General features: G+C 42.3%; 1 protein-coding gene across 1 annotated transcript in view; it reads left to right on the top strand.

Annotated features, from left to right (window-relative positions):
* mpp4b (MAGUK p55 scaffold protein 4b) overlaps positions 1-18,176 on the top strand; it is a 30,068-nt gene extending 11,892 nt beyond the window's left edge. The window contains exons 7-22 of the mRNA XM_085399062.1: positions 2,129-2,210; positions 5,925-6,010; positions 6,117-6,191; positions 6,278-6,474; positions 11,358-11,416; positions 11,515-11,532; positions 11,620-11,661; positions 11,796-11,816; positions 11,938-11,952; positions 15,300-15,341; positions 15,483-15,656; positions 16,464-16,544; positions 16,730-16,823; positions 16,947-17,055; positions 17,137-17,271; positions 17,582-18,176. Of these exons, the coding sequence (XP_085255188.1) occupies positions 2,129-2,210; positions 5,925-6,010; positions 6,117-6,191; positions 6,278-6,474; positions 11,358-11,416; positions 11,515-11,532; positions 11,620-11,661; positions 11,796-11,816; positions 11,938-11,952; positions 15,300-15,341; positions 15,483-15,656; positions 16,464-16,544; positions 16,730-16,823; positions 16,947-17,055; positions 17,137-17,271; positions 17,582-17,773 (1,422 nt within the window). The 3' untranslated portion in view covers positions 17,774-18,176. The remainder of the gene's footprint in view (positions 1-2,128; positions 2,211-5,924; positions 6,011-6,116; positions 6,192-6,277; positions 6,475-11,357; positions 11,417-11,514; positions 11,533-11,619; positions 11,662-11,795; positions 11,817-11,937; positions 11,953-15,299; positions 15,342-15,482; positions 15,657-16,463; positions 16,545-16,729; positions 16,824-16,946; positions 17,056-17,136; positions 17,272-17,581) is intronic.
* Positions 18,177-18,384: the final 208 nt, after the last annotated feature.

The raw sequence follows: 18,384 nt of genomic DNA, 5'->3' as shown, positions 1-18,384 counted from the left end.
TAAATAGAGGCATCCACATACTTTTGAACTTACAAAAAGTTCATTGTATTTTAGGTGGATGCAGAAGTGGATATAAAACCAAAATCATGTGGAGAAGCAGGAAACCTGACTCTTTAATCTGGACCATGAAGGAGTTACTTTTTTTCAGGACTGCGTATGTAGGCAGATGCTCCTGAATATTTTAATATGTTGGGTTTTTGGCCAACTCAAAATAAGTCAAACAGATGACAGAGAGCAGATGTTTGATTCATAATCTGTCATTTGTATAATTGTCTGTTGATGCTACAGATAAATTTCGAAGAGCAAAAGCCACTGGAATAGAAAGGAAACAAGACAGTTAGGAGACATCTGATGCTAATTTATCATCTTTTTCTATATGTCTTAAATGCATGCAAATGATTACTAGTTCAAACCTTGCTTTATCCGAGTGGAACATGATTCTGTTGTCTCACAGCTTTGCAACCACCACAAAGTTGGCAAGCTGTTGCCCAATGCTTGTCCTCCCTGTGCAAAAAGCCCCAGAGGGGGGATCCGCCATCACTTGAACACCTTGAGGCGTTTGACCCGACAGAAGCTTCACAGAGGGACAGGGTTCGGGGTCCAGAACCCCTCAGCTCAGAGTTGGATGCTAAAAGCAAATGATTCGTCATGGTGCAGAGTCCGGAGAGGAAGCTACCCGCCAACCGAGCCAATGCATCACCTGACAGAGGCTCGACCATACCCGTTACCACAATGTAAGCCTTTGACTGGCTGCCAGGTGTGCTGCAGCACGCCAATGTGCCAGTGCAGAGTTTGTTACTCCAACATGTTGTGGGAGCAAAGGTCAAATCGCTCTGCACCTTCAGTCTGCAGTTCGGTCCTGATTGGTAAGGAAAGATCTGGGCCTTGTTTTCCAATGAGTGCATCTTTGAACTGCTTTTATTTCAACCTCTAAGATGCTTTTGGAAAACAAGCTGGTTCTTCATCACTTCTAATTGCACTGTCTTCATCCATTCATCCATCCCATTCACTCATGGATTAATAATGTCTGTTTTCTCATTGGAGACGTGGACGAGCTCAACAGTGGAGACGAGTACGACGTAGGACAGTCCACTGGTGCTCCATCACCATTTCCCCAACGTTTGACCATGACTCCACCATGTCTCAGCATGCATGATTACTTCCAGCCAGGCCTGTCTCCAAGGTTCAGAACTAAAAGCCCTTGCATCCGAACAGCCCCACCCAGCCCCATGCGGCCTCACCGCATACTGGAGGTGCCGCCCGTGGAGCTCGTCAAACAGGAGAGTCTGGACGAGCTGAGGACGACTGTACAGTTGGCCGCCAGCTCCATGGAGAGCAGCACCAAAGACATAAAGCTCCTTGGGGAGAGGATGGCAGCAGCCACAGAGCACATGTCGGTGACAGTGCAGGACAACTCGCAGGCTTTGCTCCTCCTCACGCAGGTTGTGGACCGGTTGCAGACACTCCTCACAGCCACCAGATCTGAAGTAAACACCCTTAAAGCTGCTGAGCAGGAAGGCACTTTGAAGAAAAGCCCAACTCAAAAGCCTCAAGGGCACCAGTCCCCATGTTCCTTCAGCTCCTCCTCCAGCTCCCTCAGCAGCTCCTTGGACCCTCCTTCCACCTCCCAGTTGGGCAGCTGCCAGTCTCCGTCTTGTCGTGGATCTCCCTGGGACACAGTGAAATCAAAAAACTCTCCTGTGGCACAGAAGAAGCACAGCCACACTGATCTGGAAACATCCAAACATCAGCTTACAAATGGCCTGTTTGATGAGAAGTTCAGTCCCTTGAAAGGAGGTCGCTCAAACCAGCGGAAGAAAAAGAAGAGGAAGAAGGCGACATGAGAGCTGTCCAGAAAGTGGCCTTCTTTGGGTCCTTTGTAGGAGCACCGTGGCTACCCTGCAAACAGTGGTAGTTCATGTTTCTTTTGTCTGTTTCATTACATTTCATCTGTGGCAAATCAGCTCCAGTTTCCCTTCGCTTGTGTCACTATTACGTTATTTAGGCCTGAATTAAACCTTCAAGTCTATTCTTGCATATCCATCAGAGCCACATCTGTCCATTTTATCTTCATTTATCTGACCTGGCAGCAACTGTTTATTCTGTTTTTTCATTTCGTCTTTCTCAGGGAGCAACTATAAAAAGAAACGAGATCACAGGAGAGATTTTTATAGCTCGGGTGATTCACGGAGGGCTTGCGGATCGCAGTGGTGAGCCCTTTTTTTTTTTTTTTTTACCCCCGTTTAACCCCCTATAGCTAATGTCTGTTGTTTAGATGAGTAAACCCTAACTCTAATCTTAACTCTAGACTTTTACTGGAGGATTCCTAGATTAACCTTCCTGCCTTCTTGGGACCTTTTTGTGCCACTGCTATGTGTTAAATGGCTGCCATTTCCACTGTGTTCAGTGGAATATAACCAAACTTGCCACAGGATAGTTTTTACCTGTCAATGTTAATATTCCAGTGTGAATTCCTTAAATCAGCCTAAAATGGCTGAGCAGCAGAAATCCCCACACCCATCACCCTGGGGACCATTTTCTGCCCATTGACTTCCATTATAAACGCTATTTTTCAACCCCAAATTATCATCATATGATTTTATTTTTTCTTCTTTTCTTGGATGTCAATGAAGACTCAGGGCCTTGAAGTTTTAATTTTTAAATTGCAAAAAAAATGCAAAAAAAATAATGGCAGGTCAAAATGTATGTTGGTGCCAATCTTTGGTCCATCTAAAGGCCTACTTATAATGACAATCACATATTACTTCAACTGGTTTTTTGTGGAAATATTTAGTTTCGTTTTTTGGTTTTTGGGGCTTATAACACAGGGCGCTCATGTAATAACACTGGGATTTGAAGGGTTAAAACAACGAAAATATAATTAAAACTTTACATGAATATTTCAGGGAGAAGTAGTTTTACAAGGTTGGCTAATTTAAAGTGGAATAAAATATGGATATATGGTCTTTTTATGGCGTGGCTGAGAATGGTCCCTAGGGTGATGGGTGTGAGTTTTTTAAAGGATGGCAGGAGGGTTAAGCCTAGTGCCAGACTAAAAGAAAACATCAGTGACGATCTACACTGGAAAACATCTGACACGTAGAGCTTAAAGTTATGCATTAATGCAAAACTGAACTTTCTGTGCTGGTGCTGAGGACAAATTGTTTGCAAACATCTGTTTTGGGGCTTTAACTTCATCTTGCACTCTTTATTCTGCAGATGTACACAGACCATCTGATTGTGTTCGTTTTCAATGTTGGGATGATTCATGTAGGAAGACAAAAAAAAATCTTCCTGGTCAATCTGCTTCCAAATTCTAGTGCTAGTTGCAATCAAGCACTTTATATAAAACATGGATCTCATCTATTGATTTGTGGAGCTTCAGGTTGAGATTTTTTTGGTCCATAAGACAGTAACTTTACCTTTCTTTATTATGTAGTTTTCACAAGTGAAGACAAAATTAGAATCATGTTGAACTTTTTACTGAGGTCATGAATAAGGTGGTGGGTAGGGTCTGCACTCCTAGACAAAGGGATGGATCTTTGCTTCCAGAGAAGCTTCCCCCTGCTGACCATTAGGGGAAAAAAATGCAGGTTTCTCGTATTTCTGCTTTGGCATCACTTTTCAGACCCAAAGCTTATACTATATGGGCAAAAGGGCTGGGCCATCTCCACATTAAATCTACAGGAGCTGCTCAGCCATGAAGCTCATAGGTTTTGTGCTGATGTTAATGCTGGAGGAGATTTGGAGCTCTACAGTTATCATAAAGACAGGGTGCATGGCTAGGTGATTGATTTTAGACACCTGTGCCAATGGGACTCAAAATACCTGAATTCAAATAGTAAAAGGTGTGGCCCCGTACTTTTGTCCATGCAGTGTACGTCTATATTTGTTTTTGTCCCATTTTGGGAGCATTTATAAGATAATCCTAACAAAATAAAAGGTTCAGAACCAGAGACATGGACTGGTTGGGTTGGACAAAGTTTTTGTTCATGCAGACAGGACTTTCTTCTTCTGGTTACAGACACATCCTCATGTGGCTTTTACCTTTACCATGAAAAGAAATGTAACTTTAGACAATTTTAAAACATCCACACTGGTTATATAGTATACTAAATAAGCTCTGACAGGCAGCGATTGGACCTGTAAGCTTTTAAATGACAAGTTGTGCTTAAATTTGATTGCTTTTGTTATTGATTATAACAATATATTGATCATATTTTCGTTGAGGTTTTAGTGTATTACAAACAAGATAAACTACAGTAGATTAAAGCACATAAAAGTTAACAAAACTAAAGAAAACATGAAATGAAAAACTGATATCTTTTTTACAGGGAGTGCAGAATTATTAGGCAAGTTGTATTTTTGAGGAATAATTTTATTATTGAACAACAACCATGTTCTCAATGAACCCAAAAAACTCATTAATATCAAAGCTGAATGTTTTTGGAAGTAGTTTTTAGTTTATTTTTAGTTTTAGCTATTTTAGGGGGATATCTGTGTGTGCAGGTGACTATTACTGTGCATAATTATTAGGCAACTTAACAAAAAACAAATATATACCCATTTCAATTATTTATTTTTACCAGTGAAACCAATATAACATCTCCACATTCACAAATATACATTTCTGACATTCAAAAACAAAACAAAAACAAATCAGCGACCAATATAGCCACCTTTCTTTGCAAGGACACTCAAAAGCCTGCCATCCATGGATTCTGTCAGTGTTTTGATCTGTTCACCATCAACATTGCGTGCAGCAGCAACCACAGCCTCCCAGACACTGTTCAGAGAGGTGTACTGTTTTCCCTCCTTGTAAATCTCACATTTGATGATGGACCACAGGTTCTCAATGGGGTTCAGATCAGGTGAACAAGGAGGCCATGTCATTAGTTTTTCTTCTTTTATACCCTTTCTTGCCAGCCACGCTGTGGAGTACTTGGATGCGTGTGATGGAGCATTGTCCTGCATGAAAATCATGTTTTTCTTGAAGGATGCAGACTTCTTCCTGTACCACTGCTTGAAGAAGGTGTCTTCCAGAAACTGGCAGTAGGACTGGGAGCTGAGCTTGACTCCATCCTCAACCCGAAAAGGCCCCACAAGCTCATCTTTGATGATACCAGCCCAAACCAGTACTCCACCTCCACCTTGCTGGCGTCTGAGTCGGACTGGAGCTCTCTGCCCTTTACCAATCCAGCCACGGGCCCATCCATCTGGCCCATCAAGACTCACTCTCATTTCATCAGTCCATAAAACCTTAGAAAAATCAGTCTTGAGATATTTCTTGGCCCAGTCTGGACGTTTCAGCTTGTGTGTCTTGTTCAGTGGTGGTCGTCTTTCAGCCTTTCTTACCTTGGCCATGTCTCAGAGTATTGCACACCTTGTGCTTTTGGGCACTCCAGTGATGTTGCAGCTCTGAAATATGGCCAAACTGGTGGCAAGTGGCATCTTGGCAGCTGCACGCTTGACTTTTCTCAGTTCATGGGCAGTTATTTTGCGCCTTGGTTTTTCCACACGCTTCTTGCGACCCTGTTGACTATTTTGAATGAAACGCTTGATTGTTCGATGATCACGCTTCAGAAGCTTTGCAATTTTGAGACTGCTGCATCCCTCTGCAAGATATCTCACTATTTTTGACTTTTCTGAGCCTGTCAAGTCCTTCTTTTGACCCATTTTGCCAAAGGAAAGGACGTTGCCTAATAATTATGCACACCTGATATAGGGTGTTGATGTCATTAGACCACACCCCTTCTCATTACAGAGATGCACATCACCTAATATGCTTAATTGGTAGTAGGCTTTCGAGCCTATACAGCTTGGAGTAAGACAACATGCATGAAGAGGATGATGTGGACAAAATACTCATTTGCCTAATAATTCTGCACTCCCTGTAATGCATGTTTGTGTTTGTGTGTACATAGGTCTACTCCATGCAGGGGACCGGATCATAGAGGTGAACGGTTTTCCTGTGGACGGGATGGAGCCTGAGCAAGTTATCCAAGTTGTGGTGGGTCATTTGTTCATCAAATAAAATGTGCTCTTGCTGTTGTGTATTGTTTGCATCCAACATTGGTTCTGTTCATGCTCCATTTTGTTTTCTTACAACTAATCAGCAAGCTCGGTCGCATGGCACCATTATGTTTAAAGTCATTCCCATCACAGAAAGGCCGGTCCACAACCAGACCATGGTGAGTCTTTTACCACAGCTCCATTATTATTGTCTCTGTTCACATAAAAAATATTTACCCCTATTTTGTGTGTTTCTCTTTGCTAGCTATACGTACGGGCCATGACTGACTACAGCCCTCAGCAGGACCCGGCCATCCCTTGCGCCGATGCCGGCATGAGCTTCAGAAGAGGCGACATCCTGGAGATTGTGGACCAGACAGATGCCCTCTGGTGGCAGGCAAAGAAACTACCCAGCAGCACAGCATGTGCTGGCCTCATCCCCTCCACCAACCTCCTCAAACGGTCAGATATGGTTCTTTTAAGCATGTTCTTCCAATCTTGGACTGCATGTAATAGGCTTTCATTTTGCTGTTTGGTCATTTTTATGGGTAAGGTGTTAAAATTCCCTGATTCATTCAATTCCATCTCCTAAAAGTCATCTTTAATTCAGTTCAATTCAATTTAACAGTATTGAGATACAAATTAATTAAACTGAACTGATTAAAAGAAGAAGAAAGAAAACCTGTGAGCAAGCACTTGGCAACAGTGGGGACAAAAAACTCCCTTTAAAAAGGAAGAAACCTCCAGCAGATCCAGTCTCAGAGAGGAGCGGCCATCTGCCGCAACCAGTTGATGGGTTGCAGAATGGAGCTGAGGACAAATTTATATACAACTAACATACTATAATATCTGCTTATTTTTCTTTTCATTTTCCTTTTGGGGCTTTTCCTCTGACATATTCTGACTTTGGCCCTTAAGAGCTACTTGTTTGGTAACACTGGCCTCTTCAGCTTGTTTTTCTTGAATTGACTGCTGCACTGTCTCATTTCGGGCCTGAGGATTTTCTAATTTAGTAAAACTGACCTCTTTTTCTTGCTATTATATGTCCAGACATGATCGAAATGTTGTGATTCTTACCAGGTCTTTAAAATGAGATAAATACAAGTTCAGATAAAGCATGAAATATGACATAAATATTACACTGTATGTTTATTTGTTTAACAGAAATTCAAGCCAAAATAGAGAAGCTGTGTGTGAAAAACTAAGTACAGTCTACTGCTTCCATAATTAGGAGGGTAATTAGCACCCAGGTGCTGATAATCAAATACAATTGCTTTAACTGATCTTCCCCAAGTATGAGCACCTCTTTGAAAGCAGAAATGTTGGCAGTTTGCCGGTCTGGAGCATTCAGTTATGTGATGTGTTTTTTTGCTGGGATGTCAACTCTTGGTAAGATTGTGGTCCTGGGCACATTGCAGTGATTGACCATGACTTCCTCTGTATATCAAAGTATTCTAGAATCAAATGTGAGGGCATCTGTCTGACAGCTGAAGCTTGGCTGAAACTGATCATGCAACAAGACCAGATGACTCTCTGTTATGTCCTACAATGTATAACCTCAGAAGTGCAACAGTATGTCCTTTATCAGGTTAGGATTACATGAAAAAACAAAATTCATATTTGGCTTATTCAAGGATGGCCATGTCTGCATAAACAAGTGATAAAAGTGAGACTTTAAATAATAATGAAATGCTCTTCCACTGGGTTTAAAGCTTTAAATATCTGATTTAGATTTTGTTGTTTGACATATCCAGATGACTGGATGGATGGAGCTTATCAGCTAATGCTTAAGGCTAGCTGGCTAGCAGTAATATTTGTGATCCTAGTTTGGGTTAAAGCAAAGTATACTGAGCAGCCAACTCTTTATAGTAACCTCTAGTACAATCAAATGCTGAGCAAGGAATCTGAACTGAATCAGACTGAAAAGGGACATGTATTGAATGTATTCAGTGAGACTTAAAACGAGTAATTTAGATCATTTACTCCTCAGGAAATTGTTTCCTGGAGTCATAAATGAAGTGAAAAATCAAATATAATGTGAATATATATATATATATATATATATATATATATATATATATATATATATATATATATATATATGAGGGACCTATGGATTCTTCGATACCCAACATCCACAATGACGGCGAAACAACTAGTAGCTCAGTGTTCCAACATTCGAAAGAAGGGACTGCTCTCACAGCTAGAGATTGACGAGGTACAACACAAATGCTACGGCAAGGAGGAGTCAGGACGCCAGGTCAGGGGGGAGATATCATCACCCCCACCCGAGATTGGGTACATAGCCCCAAGTGCGATAGGAGAGTTGAGTGCGAGAGGAACTGACCTGAAAAATAGGATCGTGGCCAAGCTTGAAACCTGGATCCCCCGTAGCCGGTTACCAAGATTACGTGAAGTACCCTCAGAAGGTCTGCTAGATGATGTTAATGCAGCACTACGGGCAATACCTACAACCACGATTACCGACACTAACAAGCTGATCTACAATACGGCAGCAGTGATCAGTGAGATGCTTGGCTACAAGTTGAACAGCCACAAGGGGCAGTACCCTCCATGGAGAAGGAGGCTAGAGGGCAAGATCAAAGTAGCACGGAGGGAGGTTAGCCAACTAACGGAGTTGCAGAAAGGTGCGACAAATAAGGTGCCTAAGAAATACAGCAAGCTGTCCATACCTGAGGCCTTGGAAACTGCCAAGCAAAGACTCACAGCCTTGGCCAGCCGCTTGAGGAGGTACACCAGAGAGATAGAAGGCAGGAGAATAAACCAGCTGTTCTCCACAGAACCAGCAAAGGTGTACTCTCAGTGGCAAGGGAACAATAAGAGAACAGCACCACCAAGGCTGGAGACGGAGCAATACTGGAAGAGCATATGGGAGAAGGATGCAACCCATAACGGCAATGCTCAGTGGCTAGAGGATTTGAGGGCAGACCACAGCGACCTCCCTGAACAGGGTCCAGTAACCATCACAGTGGCAGATATCCAAGAAAGGGTCTCCAGTATGAAGAGTTGGACAGCACCAGGGCCCGACATGGTTCACGCCTACTGGCTGAAGAAGCTGACTGCACTCCACGAGCGTCTGGCAGCACAAATGAACCAGCTGCTAGTTAACGAAAGACACCCGGAATGGCTAACTGAAGGCCGGACGGTCCTGATCCCCAAGGACCCCAAGAAGGGACCGGTCCCCTCCAACTACCGACCAATAACCTGCCTCAGTACTACATGGAAGCTCCTGTCAGGCATCATATCGGCTAAGATGAACAGGCACATGGGTCAATACATGAGCGGGACACAGAAAGGAATTGGCAAGAATACCAGAGGCGCAAAACACCAGCTACTGGTAGACAGAACAATCAGCCGAGACTGCAAGACCAGACTGACCAACCTGTGCACTGCCTGGATTGATTACAAGAAGGCCTATGACTCAATGCCCCACAGCTGGATACTGGAATGCCTAGAATTGTACAAGATCAATGGGACCCTAAGAGCCTTCATCAGGAACTCAATGGGGATGTGGCGTACAACACTAGAGGCCAACTCCAAGCCCATAGCACAAGTCACCATCAAGTGCGGGATCTACCAAGGAGATGCTCTGTCCCCACTGCTGTTCTGCATAGGCCTGAACCCCCTCAGTGAGATCATTAACAAGACTGGCTACGGATACCGACTACGGAACGGAGCAGTTGTCAGCCACCTCCTGTACATGGATGACATCAAGCTGTATGCCAAGAGTGAACGAGACATCGATTCACTGATCCACACTACCAGGCTATACAGCAATGACATTGGAATGTCGTTCGGACTGGAGAAGTGTAGTCGGATGGTAACAAAGAGAGGGAAGGTAGTCAGAACTGAGGGGATTGAACTACCAGAAGGCAACATTGCAGACATAGAGGACAGTTACAAGTACCTGGGGATCCCGCAGGCAAATGGGAACCATGAAGAGGCCGCTAGAAAAGCTGCAACCACCAAGTACCTGCAGAGGGTCAGGCAAGTCCTGAGGAGTCAGCTGAATGGTAAGAACAAGATCCGGGCCATCAACACATACGCCCTGCCCGTGATCAGGTACCCTGCTGGGGTAATAAGCTGGCCAAAGGAGGAGATAGAAGCCACTGACATAAAGACAAGAAAGCTCCTGACCATGCATGGAGGGTTTCACCCCAAGTCCAGCACCCTGAGGCTGTACGCTAAGCGGAAGGAAGGGGGCCGGGGACTGGTGAGTGTCAGCACCACAGTCCAGGATGAGACAAGGAACATCCAAGAATACATTGGGAAGATGGCCCCAACTGACCGAGTGCTCAGTGAATACCTCAGGCAGCAGAAACCCAAGAAAGAGGAGGGGGACGAGGAACCATCATGGAAGGACAGGCCCCTGCACGGTATGTACCACCGGCAGATAGAGGAGGTGGCTGATATCCAGAAATCCTACCAGTGGCTGGACAAAGCTGGACTGAAAGACAGCACAGAGGCACTAATCATGGCAGCACAAGAACAAGCTCTGAGCACAAGATCCATAGAGGCTGGGGTCTATCACACCAGGCAAGACCCCAGGTGCAGGCTGTGTAAAGATGCCCCAGAAACAATCCAGCACATAACAGCAGGGTGCAAGATGCTAGCAGGCAAGGCATACATGGAACGCCATAACCAAGTGGCCGGCATAGTGTACAGGAACATCTGTGCCGAGTATAACCTAGAAGTCCCGAGGTCAAAATGGGAGATGCCCCCAAGGGTGGTGGAGAATGACCGAGCTAAGATCCTGTGGGACTTCCAGATACAGACGGACAAAATGGTGGTGGCTAACCAACCGGACATAGTGGTGGTAGACAAACAGAAGAAGACGGCCGTAGTGATCGATGTAGCGGTTCCGAATGACAGCAATATCAGGAAGAAGGAACACGAGAAGCTGGAGAAATACCAAGGGCTCAGAGAAGAGCTCGAGAGGATGTGGAGGGTGAAGGTAACGGTGGTCCCCGTGGTAATCGGAGCACTAGGTGCGGTGACTCCCAAGCTAGGCGAGTGGCTCCAGCAGATCCCGGGAACAACATCGGAGATCTCTGTCCAGAAGAGCGCAGTCCTGGGAACAGCTAAGATACTGCGCAGGACCCTCAAGCTCCCAGGCCTCTGGTAGAGGACCCGAGCTTGAAGGATAAACCGCCCGCAGGGGCGTGCTGGGTGTTTTTTATATATATATATATATATATATATATATATATATATATATATAATTTGGGAGCATCACCTAGAAATGTCTTTTTTGACATCTCATAATATTTTACAGGTGGCATAAAAGTTGTCTCATCTTACTCTGTTTCTGCTTGTTGTAACAGGAAGCAGAGGGAGTTCTGGTGGTCACAGCCTTACCAGCCACACACCTGCATTCAGACCTGTGAGTGCGCTCAGGTTTTCTTTTAATCATCATTAAAGTCACTGCTTTACAGCTTCACAGATGAGTTTTCTTTGTGTTCTGCTCCATGCTTACTGAAGTGAGCACTGTAGAGGAAGGTAAGAATAGACTACATTAAACTTAATCAAACTTGAATCGTTCTATAACTGATCTGACCTTAATTATCTCTGTTTTTCCAACCACAGAGGAAGACTTAATGGCGATTGATGACAAATGTGTGGAAGCAGGTAAACCTTTACCTTCCATTTACTGTGTAATGTGCCTTTTATTCATCTTTTACACACAAACTAACTAACCACACAAAAACGTCTTTGCTTCTCTGTCTTTAACTTGTGTCTGTTTGTGTTTCCTGCCCCGATAGACGAGGAGGCATTTGATTCTGGTAGGTAAGTCTTTGCTGATGTAATCCGTTCTGTCCCTGAATTTGTTTCGTGCCCTTCAAAGGAAATTTTTGTTGTTGTTTCTTTTCCAAATGTTCCTGCTGCCTGATGGGGAAATGTCAGAGGAGCTCAGAGAAGGTGAGAAAAGCTTAAAGAATTGTGTTCTTATCTGCCTCAAAAGAGTAAATTTATACATTTCTTTAATTTAATTTAATTAAAAGAGCAGACCTCCTGACTTGTTATGGAGATAGGTCACATGTTCTTACTTGGACTGATATTAAATCATATATTAAAACAATAAAATTCAATAGTGCAGGAGCCAGTATAGAAACACAAAATATGAGTATAACGGTCCTCTGTTTTATAATTGGTGTGTTGCATTTTAAGAAATGTAGCATTTGGTGTTTTTGTAGCTTATCGCCGGGGTTTCTCTTCTGCCGCAGACTTTTTTTTCTGTTAATCCAGCAGTGCATCATAAATCCCTGAAGTGCTGTTTAATTTGCAGAGGTAATTTAGACTTTCCAGTAATTTACATCTGGGAAATGGAGGCTGACGCAGTTGCTTTGGTTGATTTCAGGTCAAAATGATGCACTGTATTATTTTGCATGCTTTCTTTTTTTCATGTTTGACATTTTAGTGTGTAGGGCTTTTATTGGAGTCATTACATAAAAAATAATCAAGATTTTTACAAAAAGATGAGCCTAGCATTAAATGGTAGATAAAAAGGAGACCTTTTCATATGCTCCAGCTTGCTTTGAGCAGCCATCTAGCCCATATGGTGATATGACCAGCGAAAGTTTACCCAAAATGCACTTTGAAATTATGCTTCTTTCTGTTCCTCCACTCTGACCTAGGGATATGACTCTCAGCCTGGGTGCAAGAGGTTTAAGTTGAATCCCGGACTAGCCCCCAAAAATGTTAGTTCTTACATCCATGGCTCAGAGAAACATTTGAGTAGCAAGTCTAAGAATTTTTAAATAATACAAAAATAATTTCTCCCAAAGAAAGCAAATAAGAAAAACTGAAGCAAATTCACAACGCTTCATCAGTTTGATTGCTGTTGCTCCCAACTCACCAAAGCAAATTTCAAACAGCAACTAAAGCCAAAGGTTGATGCTGATAGAAGAGAGAGAAAGAGCGGCCCATAGCATAGCTGCATCTGGCTTTATATATGCAGCTGACCTTCAGATTATTAACAATGACAGAAAAAAGAAAAACATGGTAGTTAATGTGCTGGCTCAGCGAGGCACATGTAACAGTCACCGACACTAAACTGGTTTAGTTTTTGCGATTGAAAGATAGTTGAGTTTTGCGATTGAAAGTGTGGTATATCCCGTGATACTGCCTTCGCAGGTGTTTATAGGAAAAACAAATTAGGCCATAAATTGTGAGATTTATATTTCAATGTAAAACTGGTTTTAACAGAGGTACGAATTTTTCAACATAATATTTAATAGTAGCACTGGAAAAGCAAAGAAAATCAAGTGTAAGCATAAAACATTGACACAAAGCAGCTTGCAAAGTACCCCATAACTAGGGCTGGGTATCGTCACTGATTTCTAGAATCGATTCAATTCCGATTCACAAGGTCCCAAATCGATTCGATTCAATTCAATTTGATTTGAATCTGGGAAATTTTGACAGTCAGAAATATTATAATTCAGATCAGTACATTTACATATTTTTGTATCTATAAAAAGGAAGCTGAACCTCGTAAGACTTTATCAAAGGTGTGAGCATCACAGCAGATGCCTTTGTGTCAAAGTAGCTGAAGATAAAACACAGAAAAACATGTAGGTGATTTTCCTGGCCTGGGATTTTATAAAAATATTCTGCAGTACATCAAAAACAAAAGAAAACCATTAATCAACATATGAACATTACCTCTGAAGTTACAGCGGTTTTATTAGAGACACGGCTGAGCATTTTGCATAATTTTAGAAAGTTTAAATTTGTTCAGTATTGAACGGCAGAAATTAGGTTTTCTTTTCGGAAGTATGTAAAACGAAAAAAACCAGCGGTCAACAGCGCTGTAAACAACGGTAGACTTGTGCGTAACAAGCAAGCGAATAATGCAGAAAACATATTTTTAGATGGGAAACTGTTCTTGAAGTACAGAGAGAGAGAGAGATGTGCATGAAGTGTGATTTTATCGTGGTGGAAGCAAAACAGTAAGAGTGAATTCATGACGATGTTTATGTGAAGCGCAGTTTGGCTCTTCTTTTGCTGCTGGTTTGGTCAGTATTGTTTGGAGAGAGATAAAACTAACAGCTTTAGAATCAGCGCAAAAAGGGCGTAAACACAAAGTGCGGACCCGCCAAAACATCAGAATCAGTGAGCTGTCAGCTTTCAGCCCCAACCGTGTCCATGCCGTCGGGTGAGAAAGGCACATCTCACTGATTCTGATCCGCGGGTCCGCGCTTTGTGTTTACACCTCTGTGCAGAATCCGTGTTCCTGCTCTCATTTACTGTCTTAGCTGTTTGGTGGTTGTTGAAATTTTGAGGTTTCACCTGAGATTCTGGCATTTCGGGCAAAATAAATTTATATTAAAACATCGATTCAGGATTTTAATGAATCGATTTCACGTTATCCAAGCCAGAATCAATTTTAATCGATAAATCGATTATAAAAACCCACCCCTACCCATAATCGTAGCACAAATCCTCTGTTATTATTTGTAACAGGTGTGTTGCATTGTGGGAAATGGGAAGGATCCAGTGTTTTTGTGGCATGAACCACACTAAAGACTAAATACTGTATGTATGCTTATCTGACTTTTTCTTTTAATCCAGCAGTGCATCATAAATCCCTCAAGTACTGTTTGAATTTGCAGAAATATTTTAGACTTTGTTTTAGGGTGGAGGCTTTATGGGACACGCGGGCTGATGTAGTTGCTTTGATTGATTTAAGGTCACAGATAAAATCCAATCCTGTGTATCTCTGTCTCGCTCCCCACCAACACACATTGGCTATCATCTGGATTACCCAGGAACAACTTACAACTAATAAATCTAATGTAAAGGGGAAAAAAAGTGTATATATAGCAAATTTACAACTTAAAGTTCCTACGTTATTACTTTAACGGTTACTACGCATCCTTGGACTCTGGTATTGCTTAGTTTTCAGTAATTTCAAGTAAAAATTATTAACAAAACCATTTGGAGGTAATTTGACCCTAAAATAAAAATAATTGAAATGCACAGAAGACTAGCTGTTGCAGAGATGTAATCTTCCCAGTGTGTCCCGGGCCTCCATTCCTTTCCTGAAACATCTCATGTAGGAGGCACCCAGGATGCATCCTGATAAGATGTCTGAACCATGAGGAGTGGCTCTGCATTATTCACTGTGTTTTGCAGAATTATTTTTAATTACACTGTGTGCAAATATCTGTATTTTTTACATCTCTTTTATTGTTGTTACCGATCTTTTTTCCACATGTCTCACCGTGTTACGTCCTGCTTTTTTTTTTTTAAATCCAAACCAGAGGAGGATGACTTTAGAAGCAACATTGAAGGAATATATTTAGGTAAGCCTTCTCGAGCAGCAAATTATTTCTCTTATAATGTTGCTCAAACTTGTTGGTATATTTAGAGTTTAGTTCTGTTTCTGTGTGTGTTGTGGATCCATTTTTGAGGGTTATCTACTGACATCTGTTCTTTTTCATCAGCGGGCTTTAGGCGCAGCATGCGTCTGTGTCGGCGGCGGGCTCACAGCACCACCCAGCCGTCCTGCAACACCCGTTGCCCCAGCAGCTGCTACAGTGCCCTCAACAGTCCATATGAGGAGGTGGTTCGTTACCAGCGCCACTCAGAGGATGTACACCGCCTCATTGTCCTCTTAGGTACAGAAAACATTTCAGTCCTTTAGTTTAGTTTACCAAACATCTACACTCATAAGCCTTTTAGATACACCTTGATAGAATCGGGGTGGGTGCTCTTTTATCTTCAGAGCTGTCATAATTCAACAAGGTGCTGGAAACACTCTTCAGAGATTTTGGCCCACATTGACATGACAGCGCCACACATTTGGTGCTGTTCAAATAACCAGTATGAGATGATTGTGTGAAATGGTGTGTTATCCCGCTGGAAGGAGCCATAAGACGATGATGATGCTCAATTAGTACTACTGGCTTAAAGTGTGCCAAGAAAATGTCCTCCATACGGTTACACCACCTCCACCACGAGCTGGAACTGCTGATAAAAAGGGAGGATGGATCCACGTTTTCAGACCAGGCAACATTTTTCTAAACTCTTCATAACTTGGTTGTAACAAGTGGTTATTTGAGTTATTGTTGCCCTTCTATTAGCTTGAAGCAGTCACACAGAAAACTGCGACAAACTGGATATTATCTCTTCTTTGTGTATGCATGTGTATGCATGTGTAATGTATATATAGACGTGTGTGTGTGTGTGTGTGTGTGTGTGTGTGTGTGATTTACATTGCTGTGCTTGAGAACCTCCATCTACCGGAACCAAATTCCTTGTATGTGTCTGCACATATACTTGGCCAATAAACATTGGCCAATAAAAATTCTGATGCTCAGTTTGAACTTCAGCAGGTCATCTGGATCATGTCTAAATGCCTAATGCAATAACAAGCAGTTGAATGAAAGTATATACAAACAATTAACATGCGCGTGCTTTTTCAGGTCCGTCTGGTGTAGGTGTGAATGAACTTCGAAGGCGTTTGGTTGAGATGAACCCAAACATCTTCCAGGGACCAGTGCCATGTACGTAATCATCTTTTCAGTCACAGACATCATGAAAATTTTTAATTGAATTCAAAAACACTATTAAAAAGCAGAGTTGCCTGAGAAATCCTAGGCATTCTCTTCTTTCTGGGCTCTTTGTGTTTTTGTCTCAGATTCTGTAATAATCAGATTAAATGGTTGATTTTTCTTTTTTCCTTCTCCAGACACTACAAGAGCACCCAGAGGATATGAGGAATCTGGCAGAGAATATTTCTTCGTCAGCCGAGAAGTCTTTGAGAACATGGTTTATCACAACAGGTACAGCTGTCTGCACACATTAAAACATTAATGAAGTTGTGGAATGTAGATGGAACTGATGAGAGCTTAGCCACAATCGATAGATTTTAGCCCCACTGTCTCTGTCTTTTTTTTGTCCGGCAGGTTTCTGGAGTACGGCGAGCACAAAGGGAACATGTACGGCACCAGCATCGAGTCTGCAAAGGAGGTTTTAAACAGCGGCAAGATCTGCGTCATCGACATTGAGCCAAACGCAAGTCCAACTCAGACACAGTAAAGAGAGCCAATAGATAAATAAAAGTGTTTTCATGTAAATTTGTATATCCTTCTTTAGGCCCTCCAGGCAGTGAGGACACACGAACTGAGGGCCTTCGTCATCTATGTTAAGCCTCCGACTCTGGAGCGCCTCAGGGAGACAAGACAGGACTCGTACATCACCACCAACTACTACGTCAACCGGCCATTCAAAGTATGACGCTGGGCTTAGTTGTCTGGTTAAAACGTCCACTCTTAATTTGGAGAAAAAAATTTCTTTTTCCTAATAAGATAATTATTTACATTCACATGTGATTGCTCTCATCCAATAGAGCATTACAAAGATATTGGTACACACAAGGGAAGGGATTTGATTTGGGAGGTCTCAAATTTTATAGGAACTTTTTCTTTACCCCCAACTTGACTTCTTCTGTTTTAATTAGAATAGGCAAAATCTATATCGGCCTATGAGACCTCCCACTCATACAGTAGAAGTAGTCTTATCTTTGGTTTTACTTCATCAGGATGAAGACTTCCAGGAGATGGAGGAAGCAGCACGGAAGATTGAGTCAAACTACTGGCAGTTCTTTGATCATGTGATCATCAACAATGAGCTGCAGGACTCCTGCGTTGAGCTGCTGACTGCAGTGATGAGGGCGCAGGACGAGCCACAGTGGGTCCCTGCCAGCTGGATTCGACCCACGTCAGAGTCCTAGGAGCAAAGTAGAGGAGAGGACGTCGGGTCAAAGCAGTGATTTTTTTTTTCTTTTTTTTACTGTACAGTTTTTAAAAAATGAAATCGTGACATGTAAATTCAGTGATTGCTTTTGTAAATATACTCGTGTGTGTGTGTGTGTGTGTGTGTGTGTGTGTGTGTGTGTGTGTGTGTGTCACATGTGAGCTGGACTTTAAGTCTCTTCAAATCCCCAAAGATGAAATGAAGCTGGATCCAAGCTCAAAGAAATTCCTGAATTTGTGTCCGTTTGTCACAGTTTTGTTTTTTATTTTTTCAGTCAGCAGGAACATATGTAGCACCTCTTCAAATAAAAGACGCCTGCAGGACTTAAATTCAAACAAAACTGCCTCTTTTCCTGCCCTCCTCCCTATTCTTGTACACAGACTTCCAATAAAAGAAACATATATCTAAAGCATGTTTGTCCCCTTTGGCCATAAATGATTTCTTGATCCATTCCAGCCTAAAATGACACATTCTCATGTAAAATGGTGGGTAAAATGAACAATTAACGTAAATAAACAAAAAAAATTGTATTTTTAAAGGTATGTTACTGTACACCCAAAGCACTGATGTTTGCTAATCCTTGAAAGT

This window comes from Rhamphochromis longiceps, linkage group LG23 (genome assembly GCF_057381845.1).
Source record: "Rhamphochromis longiceps isolate RC_006_pf linkage group LG23, R_longiceps_female_GT1.1, whole genome shotgun sequence".
NCBI lineage: Eukaryota > Metazoa > Chordata > Actinopteri > Cichliformes > Cichlidae > Rhamphochromis > Rhamphochromis longiceps.
This window is presented reverse-complemented; position numbering and strand designations above follow the sequence as displayed.